Source organism: Hippocampus zosterae, chromosome 11 (assembly GCF_025434085.1).
Source record: "Hippocampus zosterae strain Florida chromosome 11, ASM2543408v3, whole genome shotgun sequence".
NCBI classification, from domain to species: Eukaryota; Metazoa; Chordata; class Actinopteri; order Syngnathiformes; family Syngnathidae; genus Hippocampus; species Hippocampus zosterae.
Window position 1 is genome coordinate 6,315,286 of NC_067461.1, and position 17,740 is coordinate 6,333,025.

Below are 17,740 nucleotides of genomic sequence, written 5' to 3' on the forward strand. Positions count from 1 at the left end.
GAGAATGAAAAGGAGGGATCTATTTGAGGGAGGCGTTCAGTTGTCTTCATTAGCCGCCGACTCTAATGTCCAGGTGTGAACAGTGGCCTCTTGGAACTGCACCGCACACGGCTGTTATCCACGGAGCATTTTTTTTTCATTTTCATACACCTTTTCATACAGTTCTCATAGAGGAGAAATCAGTTAACCTTTGGCAAGATTACGCCTGCCTTTAACAATGTCAGGTCCCCGGAATCTAAGGGCGAGCACGCACGGACCAAAGTGATGAAGATTGCCTTTAGCCTCTCTCAACTAGCTACGTAAATTGGTCATGATGCCAAACGTGCGATCAAGGCAACTTGAAACAGCTATACCAATGGCGTATGGGGCCATTGGCTCCCGGGAGCCTCGTGTGCTGGGTTTTAAGTAGCCAGTGGTGTCCACGGTGTCCTCCATTGCCTTGACCTCATCCACCTCGATTAGCTGCGGTTGTCTACCAAACAGCGTGAGGCTGCTGCTTCAAGCTAAAGACGGTGCCAATTATAGCAACTGTTAAAGAGCGAGAGCCAATTAAGAGTCAGGGAGATAACGCATACGAGTAGTAGGAGGTGTACTACTACGTTGTTTTCCCACTTACCTCCTGTTGGATCCTCTTGAGCTCCACTTCCATGTTCTCCAGCTCCTGCCGTGTGTCAAGAAGCTGCTCGCTCTTCTCTTCCCTGGAAAAGCAACAAAGACGTTTAACTGCGATAAACTTGATGCGTTAAGCTAACAGAATGGACTGCTGTGAAACATTAAAAATAGCGCCCTTCCGTAAAAACAATAAAAGCACTTTCGCTCACGGGCGCAGCACTTCGTATCCTTCCCAATTAGCGGATCAGTGCACGGGACATCAGACATTACCACGCCGACTTCACCTCGCTGTCAACTATGCCTCACTTCTCAGAAGCCAATGCTAACTTGCGCATCCAAATATGTGTTGAAACTCGCTATGGTGACAGTACAGTGGTACCTCTACTTCCAAAATTAATTGGTTTTGGAAGAAATTTCTTAACTAAAAATATTTTGTAAGTAGAGACACGTTTTCCATGTTAATGCCCTACTCTGTTCATTCTCTATATTTCTTAGAAAATTCCACATCAGGTGGCAACAACGTTGCTAATAAAAGTGTACAAGAAAAAGCTTTACACGATGGCCTAGATTACAGCGTACCAAATGAAACTTCCCACGGAAATACACGGCAGCTCATGTGTATATTTCCCAGTCGTCCTGACCTGAATTTGACTCCGACTACATCCAACAAGCTCCGTCTGCCGAGCGTCACACTCGACACCAAATGACAGTTACAACTCCAACATAAAGAGCAACCGACATGCAAATGTGTCTGCAGCTTCATGACAACATCTTAATAAGGCAATGGTATCCTTCATGGAGATCCCTTTATGTAATTTTGTTTTCATTTAAGCAGTTCTCCCCTCCTCCAACTCTTTTCCCAAATCACAAACACCTGTCAGATCCTGCCTTGAAGATTAGCTGCAGGCTCACATTTTGCATGCAGCTGGCTGGGCTGCTCGCGGTTTAACACGCTTTGCACCTTAGCAAACACTGATGTGCGCTGCTATATTTAAACGCCCACACCCCCACCCGCCTTTGATACGCTTTATTCTCTCATAATAACTATGATACGGTCAACATTAAGCTCTTGGCAGCTACATGGTACGGGATTGTCTTCAGCTAGCGGCTAACAGTTTCTGTTGCCGGCTAAATACTACGCTTTGTTCATCGTGCACACCATATCCGCTACTTAGAACCTAATGGTGTCTTTTAGCCGCTAAATTATACTCTACCTGTAGGCCCAGGTCCACTAGACATTCAAACAACTTCTTCCCCCTCGCTATCAACTCCCTAAACAGAAACTCAAATCGATAGTGGCTTTCGGCATTCTTCCACAACCCTAATCATTGTAGCTCCAGCTCTCTACATACTAGAACAATTGTCGTTGATCAATATTCCACAGCAGCAGACACTTGAAAAGCGCTCAAGGAGTTTCTGTATATTCGCACACCTAAAGTCGTACCACAATTCCTGCTGCTGGTCACTTAAAAAATGGTGCAACAATTATCTGCACAACCGTCATCGTACTGTATTGCCCCACTGATCACTTTATGTCTGCTCGATGACTACGCACATTGTCGCACAGCTGCCATTGGGTGCGGCTACTGGACAATGGTTCCCTTACATGGAGGAAAATCTTTCGATACTTAAACGTTCATGTCTTTGTTTTTCGGCGTTGCTTGGTATACTAGTGTGGCCAATACTATCGGAGACAAATTCCTCGTGTGTTCTACATACTTGGCCAATAAAAATGATTCTGATTGAGTTCACTTTAACTGTCAATATAATATGTCCTCCTTCGAGTCGCTCGCTGTGCCAATCTTTCAAGTCACTAGTTGTGCCCGTTAGCGGCTAAATGCAACCCAACCCTTTGTGTTGCAATCTGTGACAATGCCAGAGCAACCGCCAAACAACAACAACGACTAATGATCTTGATTTATATTCCCAGCTCCACTTCCAAGCAAAGAGTGGCGCCTGCAGTGATGGAACGCCACAACAAACGAGTCCAATTTCCCTGGAGGAGACTTGTTGTCATCCATTTTAGCATTTAACGGTCCATCTTTGCAAGCGGAACAAAACAATCTTGTTAAAAAGTCGACTGTCTGGGCCTCATGACATTGAAACTAATTAACCTACTGTATGTACAACACTGAAATACTTATCCACTGAAATGAAAGCAAACTTGAGTTGGATAATTCATTAAAAGACCAAATATATATACTGTATGAGAGCACCTTCCCTTGTTTGGATGTCCGGGTATACAGTGATGGTCTCCACTGAGATTTGCGCTATATATCCTATACGCCTATTCTGTGTAAATCAGGAAGTAGCTAAGACTTAGCTATCTTGCTGGCTGGTTGTTTGTTTGGTCGGCCATTTTAGTACAGGAAAGAATAAAATACTGTCAGGATAGCCAGGTAGTTAGTCTGTTAACTATCAAGCTTTTAAGAAGGTAGGTGGTTTGTTTGTACATTCATTCCTTTCCTTCTATGGCAGGAATGGTACACAGTAACACCGACACAGAATCGAAATGGCACCTCCCTCCCTCCATGAACTACAGTAAGAAGTACCACAATACCTAGCTATTTAGTTGGTCATTCACAGTTGGAATGTTAGGAATGCTATCGCTGAACGAAATATAAACTGCACCATCAGTTCTATACGAATCAGGAAGTAGCAAATGATTAAATAACGAGCTTGTCAATTTACAGTCAGTTGGCCATTTGAGTCATCATGGCAGAATACAGCGGGTGAAGCATCAACCGGGACGTCGCAAATCATTAGCTACTTAGCTAATAGAGAAACAAAACAGGGACTCACAATTCTTGCCGCAGACGTCTAATCTTAGCCTTGGCATCAGCCAACTCCACCGAGAGGTGCTGTCGGCTCTCTGTCCTCCTCATGCTGGGGGAGCCGTTGGGCGACTGGGCCGGACCGGTACCCAGCGGAGACAGCTGAATACAGTCCCTCTCTTGGGTCAGCTCCACGATAGTCTGGACCAAAGGAGAGATGAGTCTGAATTGGCACAAATTAAACTAAACCAGCCTTGGTTAACGATTCTATGCGGATATGACAATTAAGTATGTTAACTAGAAAATAAAGGGCTTTGCGACAGTAACATGATCCCCGGGCTGTGACAGGAAATGGACTTTTAATTGAGAACTTCTGGATAGCACACTGGTAATCTGGAGGCGATTATATATACACGCACGCACGCACGCACTTGTATCAGTTGTCGGCATCTGCCCCCTATGGCTGGAAACACAAGTGACGCGTGATTGGTGAGAAAAACACGCACACAGACACTCCAATCGTTCACCCATGAGACGGTTAAACAATCTGCAGCCTTTTCCTTCCTGAGGCCACTTGCTTGTGGTCAACAACTGAACATGGTGCCATCCATTCCTCATGAACAAGTTCCTCTCGTATCTCCTTGTTGCGTCTATGAGCAGCTAAATGCTAACATGTCCACCTTGAAGTCAATCGTTGTGTCGCTCATTTTGTCTGTTCTCAGCTCAATGCTGAACATCGTGGCAGTTCATTTGTGATTTTGAAATTGCTGCAGTTTGAGTTATTATTCCAGTGACAAAGTTAACAAAACAACTATCCATTCTGTATGATTAAGGAAGCAACAAAACTTCTCCTTACCTCCAGCTGCGTGTCCCTGTCATTCACCACGTGTTTGAGATGAAAGGCCAGATTCCTGGATAGGCTTGCCAGGTCCTCGGCGGGCAGCTCCCCACTTTCCAGCCACTGCAGGTCCACCACGTTCTCCGGGTTGTGCGTTACCTTTAAATTACATATAACATATAACATCAGTGAGAAGACCGTGGGAGATTGAGCGTGACGGATATTCACCTCTTGGATGTGGGAAGCGATGGCAGCTTTGGTGTTGAAATCAAGAGTCTGGATGCGTTCGATGTAATCTTCCTTTTTCTCACACTGGAGGCAGAAGTACAGTAATTGTTTTCTTTTTTTTCCACGAGCAATCGTGCTTGCTTTTATGTGCATTATGACATTATTTGGGAAAAAAAATCGAATAAAAATCTCCCAGACACCTCCTGTAGAATTAAATTAGTGACTGTGGAACAGAATATGACCATGACTACGTCGCATCAATCTCTGATCGTGACTCATGATGCGTTTACTGTCATGTGAGCAGGCTTATGCTCCCATTCATTGATGGCTTTGATGTGTGAAAAACGCCTCTTTTGACGGACAGAGACAGTGCCGGCCTGCGAAAAGCAGACCCCATGCATAATTGATGCCCACTGAAATGGATTGGAGGGGAAAAAAAAAATGGGGGCAAGGCACAAACTCTCCCAAGATATAAAAAATATATATGCATTGAAAACAAATCAGCATGTTTTGAATTGCAGTCGCCTGTACGTAACACTGTGTGAATGAGTGTAATTCTTTCCATGGGGTTTTTGTGGCTTTTGACAGTATGCCGTAAAGTTAAGACTGGGTGCTTTGTTTTTAGTGGTTAACTATGTCATTTACATTGTTAGCCATACAGCCTAATTTCCGAAATCCTTTTCAAACTACTGTTACCAAATCAATTTTTTAAAAAACTTTAAAAAAAAAAACACCAAACTGCCTGATCAAATATTTTCCGTGTCTAACAAAACCATTTCAATATAACATATGACATCAATATATTCAATATAATATGACAAGCCTATTCACTCAGACCATAAAGCCATTATTTTTATTTATTTTTGTTGTATTTTTTCTTATCTTATTTGATGTCGTTTTTAACATTGTACTCGTGATTTTAACTGCTTGTTGTAAGGTGTCCTTGAGTTTCTAGAAAGGCGCCCACAAATAAAATGTATTATTATTATTATTATTATTATTATAACGATGCTATTATGTACGCTAACAACTTGAAGGACATTTTTTGTTTCACAACGGTGACAGCGTGTGTGGAACACATGTCAGTGCATTGAAGTCAAGAGATGGGTCTTTACCTGAACAGCACAGCCCAGAAGCAGGAGCAGCAGTTTCTTCATCTCCTCCAGACCTCGCACTTAAGAACAGAAATGGGGAAATGTTCCTCATGTGTCACACATTTAAGTACCGGTAAGTAAGATTATTTGAGTAATTTATTTGAACCTGTGTTCCCATGAACCCTTCCATTAATGTTTATATTATTTTTCAGGAAAAGAAATATTGTCTGTGGGTTGATTTGACCCAGGGCACGATTGTTGGATCCAAACGTGCAAGAAATATACTGAAAGGCTACTTTAGTATTTCATAAAATACTTAGTTTTAAATATAGTTTAATTGGTTCTATCTGAACAAATCCCTTTGGAGTGCCGGTCCACCCATCAAATTGAAATTAAACACTGAAGAGGTTAACTACGACGTCCTTTTTGAGGATGTTGTCCTCAATGAAAAGACAAAATTAACTTGCAAACATGTCAGCTTGCTGTACAGGCCACAAGTCATCTGCTGGATTTTAACCAGGTGTTGAGAGTCTGTATGTGTGTGTGTCACAGTGAATAAGCGCAAGGTATCGTGACTACACTGCCGTTGTGGGTGTAGAGTTGTGACACGGAGATTTATCTGAACACACAACGGGCAGATGATGAAGTAGGTTATTAACCTCTGACTTAACCCTTTTGAACATGAGAAAGAAGACAGGAACAAAAGAGGCAATGCAGTGCTTGCTTCGGAAAGCCTCACCAAGTCCAATTAAAGGCGTGTGAAAGGTCACAAATTCATTAGGTAACAGACTCGCTCAGGCCACTACATTTGGTACACTGCACTGAAGCATGCTCAGTCCAGGGTGGACCTCCACCAAGGTTAAAAAAAAAAAATGGAGGAAAATGCTTTTATTTTTTTGTGGGTGTTCCACATGGATGTAATGTCACAGGGTTTTTCCATGCTGTGACAATGAGGCGCTCTAAAGTGGCCACTCCTGACCGAAGCCCTGGTCCACAAATTGACAGTCAAGCCGGACTCCAACACCCTAAAAAAAAAAAAATGCTCTTCCGACTTCTTTCCATGAAAAGCGCACACTTGTGGCAGACCACGTGGCGCTCTAACACAACCATGCCAGTGCGAGGCTCCAGTCCGCAAGAAAAGTAAATAAAAATTTGTCATCATCCATTTGTTGTTGATTAATCGTTGCATCTCAACGGGATATTCAAAGAGCATTCACAAAAGGTTCAGTGGTCGAATTGAATGTCATCCGCTTGAGCAAGTGTACCTAATTTAGTGTCCCCATGAGTGTTAAGTAGAAAATTGAGGCGAGGGGGGGACTTCGATGAGTTGATGTCTGACAAAAGTCAGCTTAGCGGGAACTTCTATTAGCACCGCCGCTTCGAGACGGGGAAGCGGATTTAGCGCGGCAACAAAGGTAGGCGAAGATAAGCAGCCCCTGCGTGGACAAATAACAGCGAGAGAGAAACGAAGGAGCAAGCAGGCGCTGCAGGAGGGAGAGATGAAAGGCAGCGAGACAAAGCAAGCAGCAAACTGGGATGAGGGGACAGACAGACGGGTGAAAATAAACTGGAAGCACATCCATTCTCCATTTATCCATCAGCCCTCCTTTCCTTCCTATGAATCATCTCTCGCTTCCTCTCCTTTCCTCCCTTCATCATCGTCAAGGACACTGACTCAACCAGTCTTTCAATGCGTAGCGATTATGACAACTCGCTCGTGAGCTACCGCTGTAAACGCCTCATGTGACAAGATGAATACAGTCAGTCACTCAGGATTGCATGACTTGCATGTTTGGGCTAACACACACACACACGCACACACACACAGATGTTGCTTTGCCAGGAAATCATCACCGCGTCACTGCAGCAAAGGGGTGATAACTGTGCATGGAAGCTTTGGGAAGGTTTCAGCATCTAGTGAAGATATTGCCTCGGGATTTTTTGAATGTTTAATGGTCTAGCTGTTTCCTTAAAAGAGACACCGATGCGTTTTTCACAACTAGAACAGTTCCCAGGCATGTTAATAACATGTCTGTGACATGCTAACAATCAAGAATTCCCGTGCTAGTTCTTCAAAGCCTCCTGACCCTTCGTGGGGGGAGGAGCTAGGCGGTAGAAATAGGCGGCTAACTAAATATTTACTCTGTTGTTTCATTTCACAGCTGATCGGGCAATTCTTTTTAAAATCATATATCACTTTTAAATATTCAACTGCACGCAACAGTCCACACGGGCTTTGGTTCCAGCTTCTGTCAGCGATTCAGTTTTTTTTGGGCACGGGTGCATTTGCATTTTTTTTTATACTAAATGAACATATTTATACAAAAATCAAATAGTTCTACAACCCCACAGCGGTCCGGTTCATAACGGATTCGTTTGGAGGTTGGTCCAAAACAAAAACACCATTGACACCAAAAACATGAGACTGTTGACTTAAGAGCACACAAAGGAGGTACTGTGCATGCCGGTTGACATTTGCATGCCAGCATGGCTATCAAAACGATAAGCACAAGCTCAGCGTGGGCTTTCATGGGAATTTTTGGGTGGCACAGATAAGTTCCCACTTTTGGGGGAGACATAGCTCCTCCCTTAAGTCAAGTTGCCCCCCCCCCCCCCCCCCACCATCACCAGCGAGAGCATGAAATGAAAACCACATGTTGAATGAGTTTCAGTTGGCAGCCGCCGGGCCAAAATGTGTGCGTGCTCCCAGAGGCTTGTTGACTTGACTGAAAAAAAACAAATGCAGAATTTGGCCTAAATATTTCTGTCTGCTTTGGTCCACGCGCTCCAAGCAACCCCCTGGCTAACCGTCTGTTCTTTTTAAATAATCTGCTCGGTAGAATTTTACTCAGTAATTGTGTGTGTGTAGCAAAAAATAAACAACAATTCCAAGAAAAAAAATTAACTGAGGATTAAAAAAACAGTGGCCGTTTCAGATTTATCACATGAGACGCTATATCAATGTCAAACAGAACCATGGGAATATTTCCAAACGAGGGACAATGTTGTTTCTTGTGTCCACTCGGCAAAAGAGGTGGAATGTCATTGGTGAAGAGAGCGAGGGAAGCAAGAAAACCGCCGGTTAAGAGGAGAGTACAGAGAAAAGCAAAAGGTATGCTAACGTTGGGCACACAGGCAGGCTAACGTTAGCATTGTTGTTATTTCTCAATGCGGCTCCTCAACAATGACGCGACCGTGGTTCAGGCCATACCAGCGAATTAGGAGTAGCGATGGCTACCCGTGAATACTTTAATTTCCAACCTCAACCTCTTTCCATTGTGCAGGACACACAGTATTCCGACAATAAGCCAGTTATCCTTCGGCGCAGACGTTGGCGGCCGCCTATTATTGTTCTTTTATTTATCCTCGACGGCTGCGCGTTGAAATTAAACTGGCGGGTGCAGAAAGGCGATGAAAGAGCCGACGTGATAGCAAAGGAAGCGGTGAAAGAGAGATAAAGGCAGCCGAGTGAGGAAACGCAGTCGTTTGCAGTTAGCTTGAAGAAAACATGTTTGTTCATAATTTATAGACGTGCCCACGTTCGTTATTTTGCCAGCGGTCATTTCCTGTCCTCGATGAATATTCAAATTCACGGAGTTACAAAAGCTAATTTTGAGTAGTGGACATATGAGCACAGTTTTTTTTTTTTACGTCCACCACCGCCGCTCGTTATCGGCCCTCTTCGAGGTCACACCCCAATATCAAGTAGCAGATTTGGGTCACCGCGGAGGTCAAACCGATCACTATCGCATCAGCGTGAAATTTAAACACGTTAAGACGGCAGAGCTTTTGAGACATATCCAATGTCGTTCTCCGGGTTCAGTGGGTCAAAGCTACAAAAATGTTTTACTTTCCGCAGAGCGGTTTCCTTTGTCATCATATATGAAGCAGGCAGCTTAATTGCTGAAGGATTTAAGGGGGAGCACAGCTCAAAAAAGAAAAAAAAAAGACATCTCAGAGTCTGAGAGGGGGAAACTCATCTGAAACATCAAAGCGCCATAAAAATGAAAGCTCCTTTATCGGCGCATTGTATTGATGCGGTGAGAGAGAGAAGCCGCATCGAAATTGCTCATGACCGCCGAGTGAACTCCGAGTCTCCGAAAATTCCCTCGCCATTTCCTTGTGCCTTCATCCAAAATGAAGCGGTGTCATATGTGGAAGGCTTACCGGTGAGAGGGCTGCGGCCCAGGACCAACACATCGGGTAGAGGCATCATCACCAGCTGCTGGAGCGTCTCCTGTTACCGATGAAAAATATGTTGTCAGCGGTATTGTTCGTAATACGCAGATTAAAGAAATGTGAGTTGACAGCAGATTGGCAAAAATATCTCGGGATAGTTCGACAAGACAAACCGTAAAAGGCAGTTGGTACAAAATGTGCAAACAACTTCCATGCATATAAAACAAACTCAACACGACAGGATAATCCATTAGAGATATCCAGCAATCACACAATTGCGGATTTCGATCAGCAGTGTGTGTAAAAAAAAAAAAAAGAAGGCTTACTTAAGGCAGTTGGTATGTGTACAGTATGAATATCATCACCAATCCAAGCCATTGTGAGCCATATTATACGGAGTTGATAGACAGATGAATTAACAGCATCCATCCCCTGCGGTGTGAATAGTGTATTAGTGAAATTCATATGCCCGAAATTGCCAGTGTGGATTTTCGCCCACAGAAATCCCCCTCCCCCCCACACCGTCATTCACATGTCAATCAAGTAAAATCCAAGGAAACCCATCAGATGAAGCACACACACAATTACTATACTGTCCGGTTTACCCGTCAGATCCTTCCAAACCGAACACATGTGGGTCAGAACCTTCCTTTTGTCCATTCAAGGCAGTTGGAAGGGGGGTTAATCCCAGGTCAGGACAATTCAAACAGGAAATGGGTGGGAACATAGACAAGGAGTAAGGGGGTGAGGGGCTGGGGGGCGGGGGGGTACTTCCTGCCGGACACACAACCGCTCGTATCTCGAAAAAGTCACGCCTCTCCTGGGTATGTCCAAAAACCTCTTTACGTGTTGAAATAGGGGGAAAAAAAGCAAACATTTGGTCTGAATGTATTTTTTTTTCCAGTCAAATTATGTCAAAGCATAACATTTGGAGCAAAGTAGCGGTGAAACCGGTGTTGCGCAGAAACGCTCAAAGTATAAACAACAGTTCAAAAGGTTCTCTATACAATAGCCTATTAAATTACCTCGAAAAAAATGAAATGGCATAAAAATGACATTGTTTCCCAGTGATGGTCTTTGGTCACCCAAGTGGGTTTTGTTTGGGCCACCTATGCAGTACGATGAGTGTTCACTTCCTACCATTGAAATATATTGGCGGCATTTGCACACAAAAAAAAAAAAAAACACACACTTCATTCCGTTACCCCCTTAAAACAATTCCTGGCTTTAGGATTTCGGACACAGGAAGCCAAATAAAACAAAAACAACAAAAAGCAGTTGATTGCATAAGAAGTGGAACTCTGTGCCCCAATTACATTCAAGCGACAGATGGACGACGACTATCTGGCATGAGAACGGAGCGGTCCTGCACTCTTTTCAGCATCTTGGCAACCTGTGAATTGTTCTATGGCCAGAACTGAATCCATGACCACAGAGTGCAAAAAGTGGGTGTGTTTATGGGAATTTGTATTTATTTTTATTTTTTAATTGATGAAATCCATTTACAATACAGTCACATGGGCTGTACACTATTCGTGTTAATGACTAAGTGCCGCCTCGATGTTTGAAAATGCAATCCATAGTTTTACGCTGTTCACAGGGTTTCGTACGTGCGTTGTAGTTTTAGCCTCCGGGTTCAACAAGTCGCGCGGCAACGGCACTTGGCATTGGCGAGGCAGGCGAGTTGGACAGCGGAGAGTCCTAAGTGCTCTATAATTCTTGATCCTTGGGTTATTTTGGCGAAATGTTCTAGTCGCTAGACCAGTGGTGATCAAACTACGGCCCGCGGTATTGCTCTAACTTCTACTGGTCTGATCACAACCCATCTGCAGCAATGCACAGGCTAAAATAGGTCATCAACAACATTGTTGTCATTTAAAAAAAGTATATTAATACAATATTTTCATGCTTTTGTTCTGTTGATGTTTGATATGGACTGTCAAGAAATGAAATGAAATGTACCTGACATTTCTGTCAAATTTTAAGTCAATGCGGCCCCCGAGCCAAAAACTTCGCCCACCCCTGCACTAGACTGTCCTGGCCAAAGGGAAAAAAAAAACATTTAATACTTTAAAAAAATGATTACATGACCTCACATTTTTTTCAGAGGTCTAAGAGCCATGAGTGATGCAATAAATCAAATTCAAAGCTGACAAAGCTGTGTAACAGACAGAAGTGAATCTGTATTCAAGCCGATACCTTTGTGGCTGACCAGATCCTTTTCTGTGACTTATGATTGTGACTGCCATTTTTCTTCGATGGGCTTTGGTTTGCCCCCACAAATTCTGCCAAACAAGAGGAAGACATCATCCACCTAAAGTCTGAAAGCGAACAGGTAGTTTGGTTTGAAGCAGCCATTTTGGGCCAATTCCAGGGACTTATCCAGGACTTTACCCAAACGAGACTCACTCGGAAGCATCCAAGTATCTTTGACAGAAGGGCGATATTACCAAGCTTTGTGATCGACATCATTTAATGTGGGAAAAACATATCGCCAAAGTTTAAAATAGTTTCGTTTTATCTCACATTCAATCGTCAGAGAACACGGCACACCGATTTATTTTCCATTACGTAGCCTACCCAAGTGCGAGGTGCACAAAGTGCCTTTTCTTTTTCAAATGGATCGCTCCAAGTACTTAAGGAACACAACAAACTTGTGTGTCGACGAAACGTCTCGTACATCTCCTGATGCAGCAGCTTCACAACTCGTCCTGTGCACTCGCAACGTGAAAGGCAGGAAGGAATAAAACCCTTTGAGGATTAGCAGCGGGCTAATACGAGAGCTAAAACACAGCTGCCTAATATTCCTTTCGGATTATGCGGGGCGCGGGTTTAGCGGCTCTCATGCATAAAACATGGACACTGCGGGAGGAAGAAAGTGAGAGAGAGAGAAGTGAGGGCGTCATGGCAATGCGCTGCTAATACCAAGAAGGCAAGCACATGTGCGCACACACCTTACTTCTTCATGCCGCAGTGTCAATCTTCCTTCTCACGGGCTACGTTTGCAATCTTTAACTCATTTCCCCCTCTGTAATCCCGACATAGAAATATTTTCATATCCTGACTGTATTGTTCACGAGTCAAACGAGAAATACCTTCGAAATGTCAGCGCTGTGGCATGATTACAATGTGCCAGATCAACGTCACTTGGTGGATCTGAAGATACAAAAAAAAAAGCAAAAAAAATAAACCAAATAAACTAAAGTCATGTCATGTCAATATGTGTTGTGACGTGTTGCTCAATTTATATTCTGGACATTTTCGCGCCATGTTTCTTGCTACCCAAATAGGACTATGCACTGTTGCCGACACGGCTGTTGTTGTGCCCATTGTTCTCTCGTGCCCCCCCCCCCCCCATCTACATTGTGTAATGCTCACTTGTGTTACTGTACTGCATGAGGAGTTGGATTCTTGACCTGCTCAACATGTAAAATGCTTTGAGGCAACTTTTGTTATGAATTAGCAGTATGTAAATATTGACTTGACAAAAAAAAAATAAAAATCAAAGAATACTCTGCAAATTAATTACTTTCTAGTGGCCATCGATTGTTGACTACTTTTGAGGAGGCATTGTGCAAATACATTAAGGGCACTACTGCATATAAGGGGGAATACACACTACACAGTTTAACAGCAGTAAAAAAAAAATGCAAACCCATTTATAGGACGCCATATACACACATATGTAACTGATATAAAATGATGGCGTCGATTAAACACAGGGGAGGGAGCCGCAAAGACAAACAGAGGGGAGGGCAGGAAGGGGAGGGAGGAGGATGAAGCCTCGATTCCATCACTAGCCACTCTTGCACAACCCATCCTCTTCCCCCTCTTCCCCATTTCCACCCCCCTCTACGCCGACTATATAAATTTCCGTGTTATTGATTCCAGCAAGGCATCACAACCCGTCCACTGTGGCTCATCTTCCATCCCTCCGAGACGTTTAGACACATTGATGGTGAGGCGTGTTGGCTCAAGGGGGGGTTGGGGGACTGTATCACAACACAATAGAGCTGACTGATTTACGGTTGGTGTAATAGCTCAGAATAAATAACGCTGCAAGCCAATCGAATATATGTTCAGGCATCTGCTTGTCCGACAGCCTTTCGAGCGGGGAAAATCTATTTATGTGTGAGGATGCAGGGAGACTCTTTTGTCTCCGCAGAAAAAAAAATAAAAAATAGTCCCGAGCAGTCAAAAAGGGAATCCTCTTGGTGCGTGTGGTATCATCATCATGTGTAAACAGAATTCGACATGGCTCATTTCCTGCAATCATTTTTCATCCATCTGATTGTGGTAGGCTGTTTGTCATTTCATTGATTTCTGCATTACACTGTAAGTCATGACAATAGCTTCCTAAAACCACCACCAAAACCTCAAAGGACTGTCAAAATAACGAGGAAACGTGCTATGACATGCTCACGTTAGCTGGCATGGGCGACTATGAGCAAGCAATTTAGCATCTTCAGATTGAGGCTCATATTGGCAAATATGAGCCTCAATCCTTCAAGCCTTCGAATTCATCTGTAACAAACCACTTCAAGATGTCTTCCAACTTTCACGGCACGCTTGGCAATTTAGTATCTATGGAGGATACCGGCTTCTGATCGGTGTTCATCTGGGTGAATTCCCTCTAGTGGGTACTTCAAGCTAAAATGGCTGACTTCCTGGTTATTTCCAGGCATGGGTTCTTTACACTTTTTCATGTGCCCCGACACAAGACACCCAATTTATCTCGATTTGGAAAAATGCTGCTGGGGGGGGGACTAAGTTTTTAGGTTGTCTTATTTGGCAAGACAAATAAAAAAAAAAAACCCTTGGCCCCTAAAAAAAAAAACAACAACAACAATCCTGTGCGTTTCAATTGAACCTGCGCATGTGTGAATGCCCGTGTTATTAAATGTGTGTCGATGAACAGGTTCTCAACTGTTTCCGCCCGACAGAGAGCCCCTGTCTGCCTTACGCAAATACCGAGCCTACCCGCCCTCCCACCTTTCCGCCCACTTCCGCTAACGGCGCATAGCTTTAACAGGGGGGCTAATTGTGCCGCTACACGTGTGTGCGTGCGAGTAAGGATGCGTATGTGTGCCCCCAACCCTTAAAAGCATGAATCACACCCATTCTGCAGCCCCACTGAGCTCCGTTGCCATAGAAACGGGGGGGGGGGTGAAAAGACGGATACGCTCTATGTGCTAATACATAGAGTACGGTACAATACATGCGCAAACACACACACACCCACACAAATCCGCGGACACGCATCTCTCTGGGGTACTTCTCTCTGCAAACTCCATCATCACCACCAACAAAGGGAAGAAAGGCACTTCCTCTTTTGGTCCAAATGAACACAAACACACACTTCCACAGAGAACCCACTTGACACCTGATCTAACAACCACTACACGTAATGCAGTGTTGCCATTTGACGCACAGCAGAGATCCAAAATGGGTCTGTGGCATATTATGAAAGAAAAAAAATGTTTTTATTGTGTGCATACATATAATCGGATCTCTGGAGTGCCTGCCCGCCCAACGAATGGAAATTAAACAACCATGTCGATTTTTATATCAGCTGCCTCTTTCTGAAACTGCATCTGTGAAATCTGAATGAGGTAAAATGATGTCATCACAATTTGATTCATTGACGCAATAGAGATGAGGGGAAGATTTGCCACTTTCAAGCAACTACACCAGGGCTGTCAAACTAATTTTTGTCACGGGCCACATTGTAGTGACCGTTTCCCTTGGAGGGCCATCATGACTGTGAAAACATATCAAGAAGAAATTATTTTAAAATTACTTATATTATTATATGCGAAGTTAAAATTTTGGAACGGATTTTAGCAATCATCATAGAAGTTGACATGTTTGATTTGCTTTCGCGGGCCACAGGAAATGACGTCATGGGCCAGATCTGGCCCCCGGGCCTCGACTTTGACACCTGTGAACTACACCATGTCAAAGCTGCATTCTCATCAGAGATGCACCGAGTTAGTGATAGCTTGTGATAATCGGTACATGCTTTATTGATCGGCGAAAATATAATAGATGAAGTACTGCCTCCCTGAGTGAAAATGTTTTTCCTCGCTCAACAGGCGCTTTTTTTTCCTCCCTTTCCCAACATTATAGGCTTCACTTGTATCCTTCGGGATTGAAAGTGCTGTTGCAGTTTTTACGGGCGCTTGCTTTTGGGGCTCCACTTCCACAAGTAGAAGCCTCTCGTATTGTCACAACGCCCTCGCTCTGCCTTTATGCCGACATGGTTATATGTAAGGTTGTCACAATCACGTTTCTTTTCACCGTTTTTTAAAAAATTTTCTCCACCTTGAGACGACATCCGACTCCTCGTTACGTTTGAGTGCGCGACCGAATAAGGTCGACAGGTGTGGTGGGCGTGTCCACTGAAAAGAGCAGCAGACGGGGAAGTCTCAGGTGGTCCAGCTGGAGCCGAGACGTCCTCCGTGAGGAGGCAGCGAAAACAAGCCGTTCGCAGGGAGTTTCTTTTGTTCTCTGGCGATATCCATCAGCCGGAGAGCTTTTTATTACACTCTCCGTCCACACCCCTCAAGGCTAGAACAAGCTGCTGCTCACCAAGGTGAAGCCTGATCCCATCCGCCCACTCCTCGACCAACGTTCTCTAACCCCTCTGGCCTCTCCTTTTTCACTGTAAAGTTTCTGCTGTGTTCCCCGTTATCGACTCCAACAAATCGTAATGATGCAAATCGAGAGTCTTATCGAGATGCATTCGGCTATAGGCACGAAGCGGAACCAAAATGACTGCGGTCCATCGCGAACCGAAGCTAATACAGTCGTAAAGCCAATTACGGGACATATGCGTTAGAAAATAACTCAATCGAAAACAATCCATTTACAAACTAAGTAACAGAGCATGATTTCTCGAGATGACCACGTATTTCATTTGTTGTGTAAATAAGTCTTTTGAACCCCGTTTGGAACCTTGAAGCGAAACCCAGGACCCCTGTAGTCGTGTTCCAAAACACCTCCAGAGTCTCGTTTTCATGGTGAGCTCAATTGGATTCACCCTCCATGGAGCAACCCCCCCCCCCCCCCCCGCCCCCCCGCCCCCAACGTCAAGCGAGCGTCTGAGGAGCTGCGCCGCTTGCCGCATCATCGCCGGCAACATTGCCGTGGAGCACGCGAGCGTGCATGACAGACAACGCGCACATTTGCCCCACGGCGAGCAAACACATGCCCTAATAAACCGATTTACTCGTGACTTGCCGAAAGAAACGAGTCAGCGTAGGGGAGAGGGGCGGGGGGGGGGGGGGGGATTCCAGACCTGATTGGAATTATGTATTCATGTGACCGAGTTCATGTAAAAATAACTACCGGCGACTAAAAGCAGCAGTAAGAAAGCTCTAATTTAGTCTCAACCGTGCATGCGGTGCATAGCTACAGTACGGTGCATCAAGGGAATGTGAAGGAGCCTTGTTTTCTTTTTCTTTTTTTTTTGTCTCCCCTCCCCAAACATGAACAGAGCATCTTTGTGAGGTCAGTCAGCAACGGAAGACCTTGTTACTGCACGCGTCAGCTAGCTCTTAAGTCGCATTACACACACCTGCAGGGAAAAATTTTTTGGGGGGGGAAGGGAAATGAGCAGGATGAATGTAGCGGGTGAGTTGCAGTCGACACTTCTGTTCCCGATTGGTTTTATGACGACATCGTGCAACTGGAACTTGTAGTTCCTCATACTTCATTTAAGGAATTAAAAAGTTCCCGTGGCTTATTCTTGCCCAAGAGGCCAGAGGTCATGCAAATCAGACCGATGGCACGAAAGCAACTGCATTACTCCTCCCATCCAGCAGGGGGTGTGGGGGGAAAAAGATCACTTAAGCAAAACCACAAAAGTACAATGTCGTTCGTTACATTCCAATATTTTGGTCCACTAACGCGACACACGGAGTTGTGCATTCACCTCATGGCCCGAGGGAAGAATGATGAGGACGCTGCATAGACGCATACGGTAGAGGTCCCTATTAGCCAATGGGATTTTA

General features: G+C 44.3%; 1 protein-coding gene across 6 annotated transcripts in view; it reads right to left on the reverse strand.

The window, feature by feature from the left end:
• Positions 1-17,740, reverse strand: part of ccdc88ab (coiled-coil domain containing 88Ab) — a 51,247-nt gene that overhangs the window by 22,233 nt on the left and 11,274 nt on the right. For all 6 annotated transcript variants that reach the window (XR_007964792.1, XM_052080148.1, XM_052080146.1 and 3 more), the window contains exons 4-9: positions 9,714-9,783; positions 5,568-5,626; positions 4,453-4,536; positions 4,243-4,383; positions 3,415-3,587; positions 617-698 (exon numbers count right to left, since the gene is read on the reverse strand). Coding sequence is in view for 5 of the 6 variants with exons in the window: in XM_052080148.1 (XP_051936108.1) it covers positions 617-698; positions 3,415-3,587; positions 4,243-4,383; positions 4,453-4,536; positions 5,568-5,626; positions 9,714-9,783 (609 nt within the window). In the remaining variant the exon portion in view is untranslated. The remainder of the gene's footprint in view (positions 1-616; positions 699-3,414; positions 3,588-4,242; positions 4,384-4,452; positions 4,537-5,567; positions 5,627-9,713; positions 9,784-17,740) is intronic.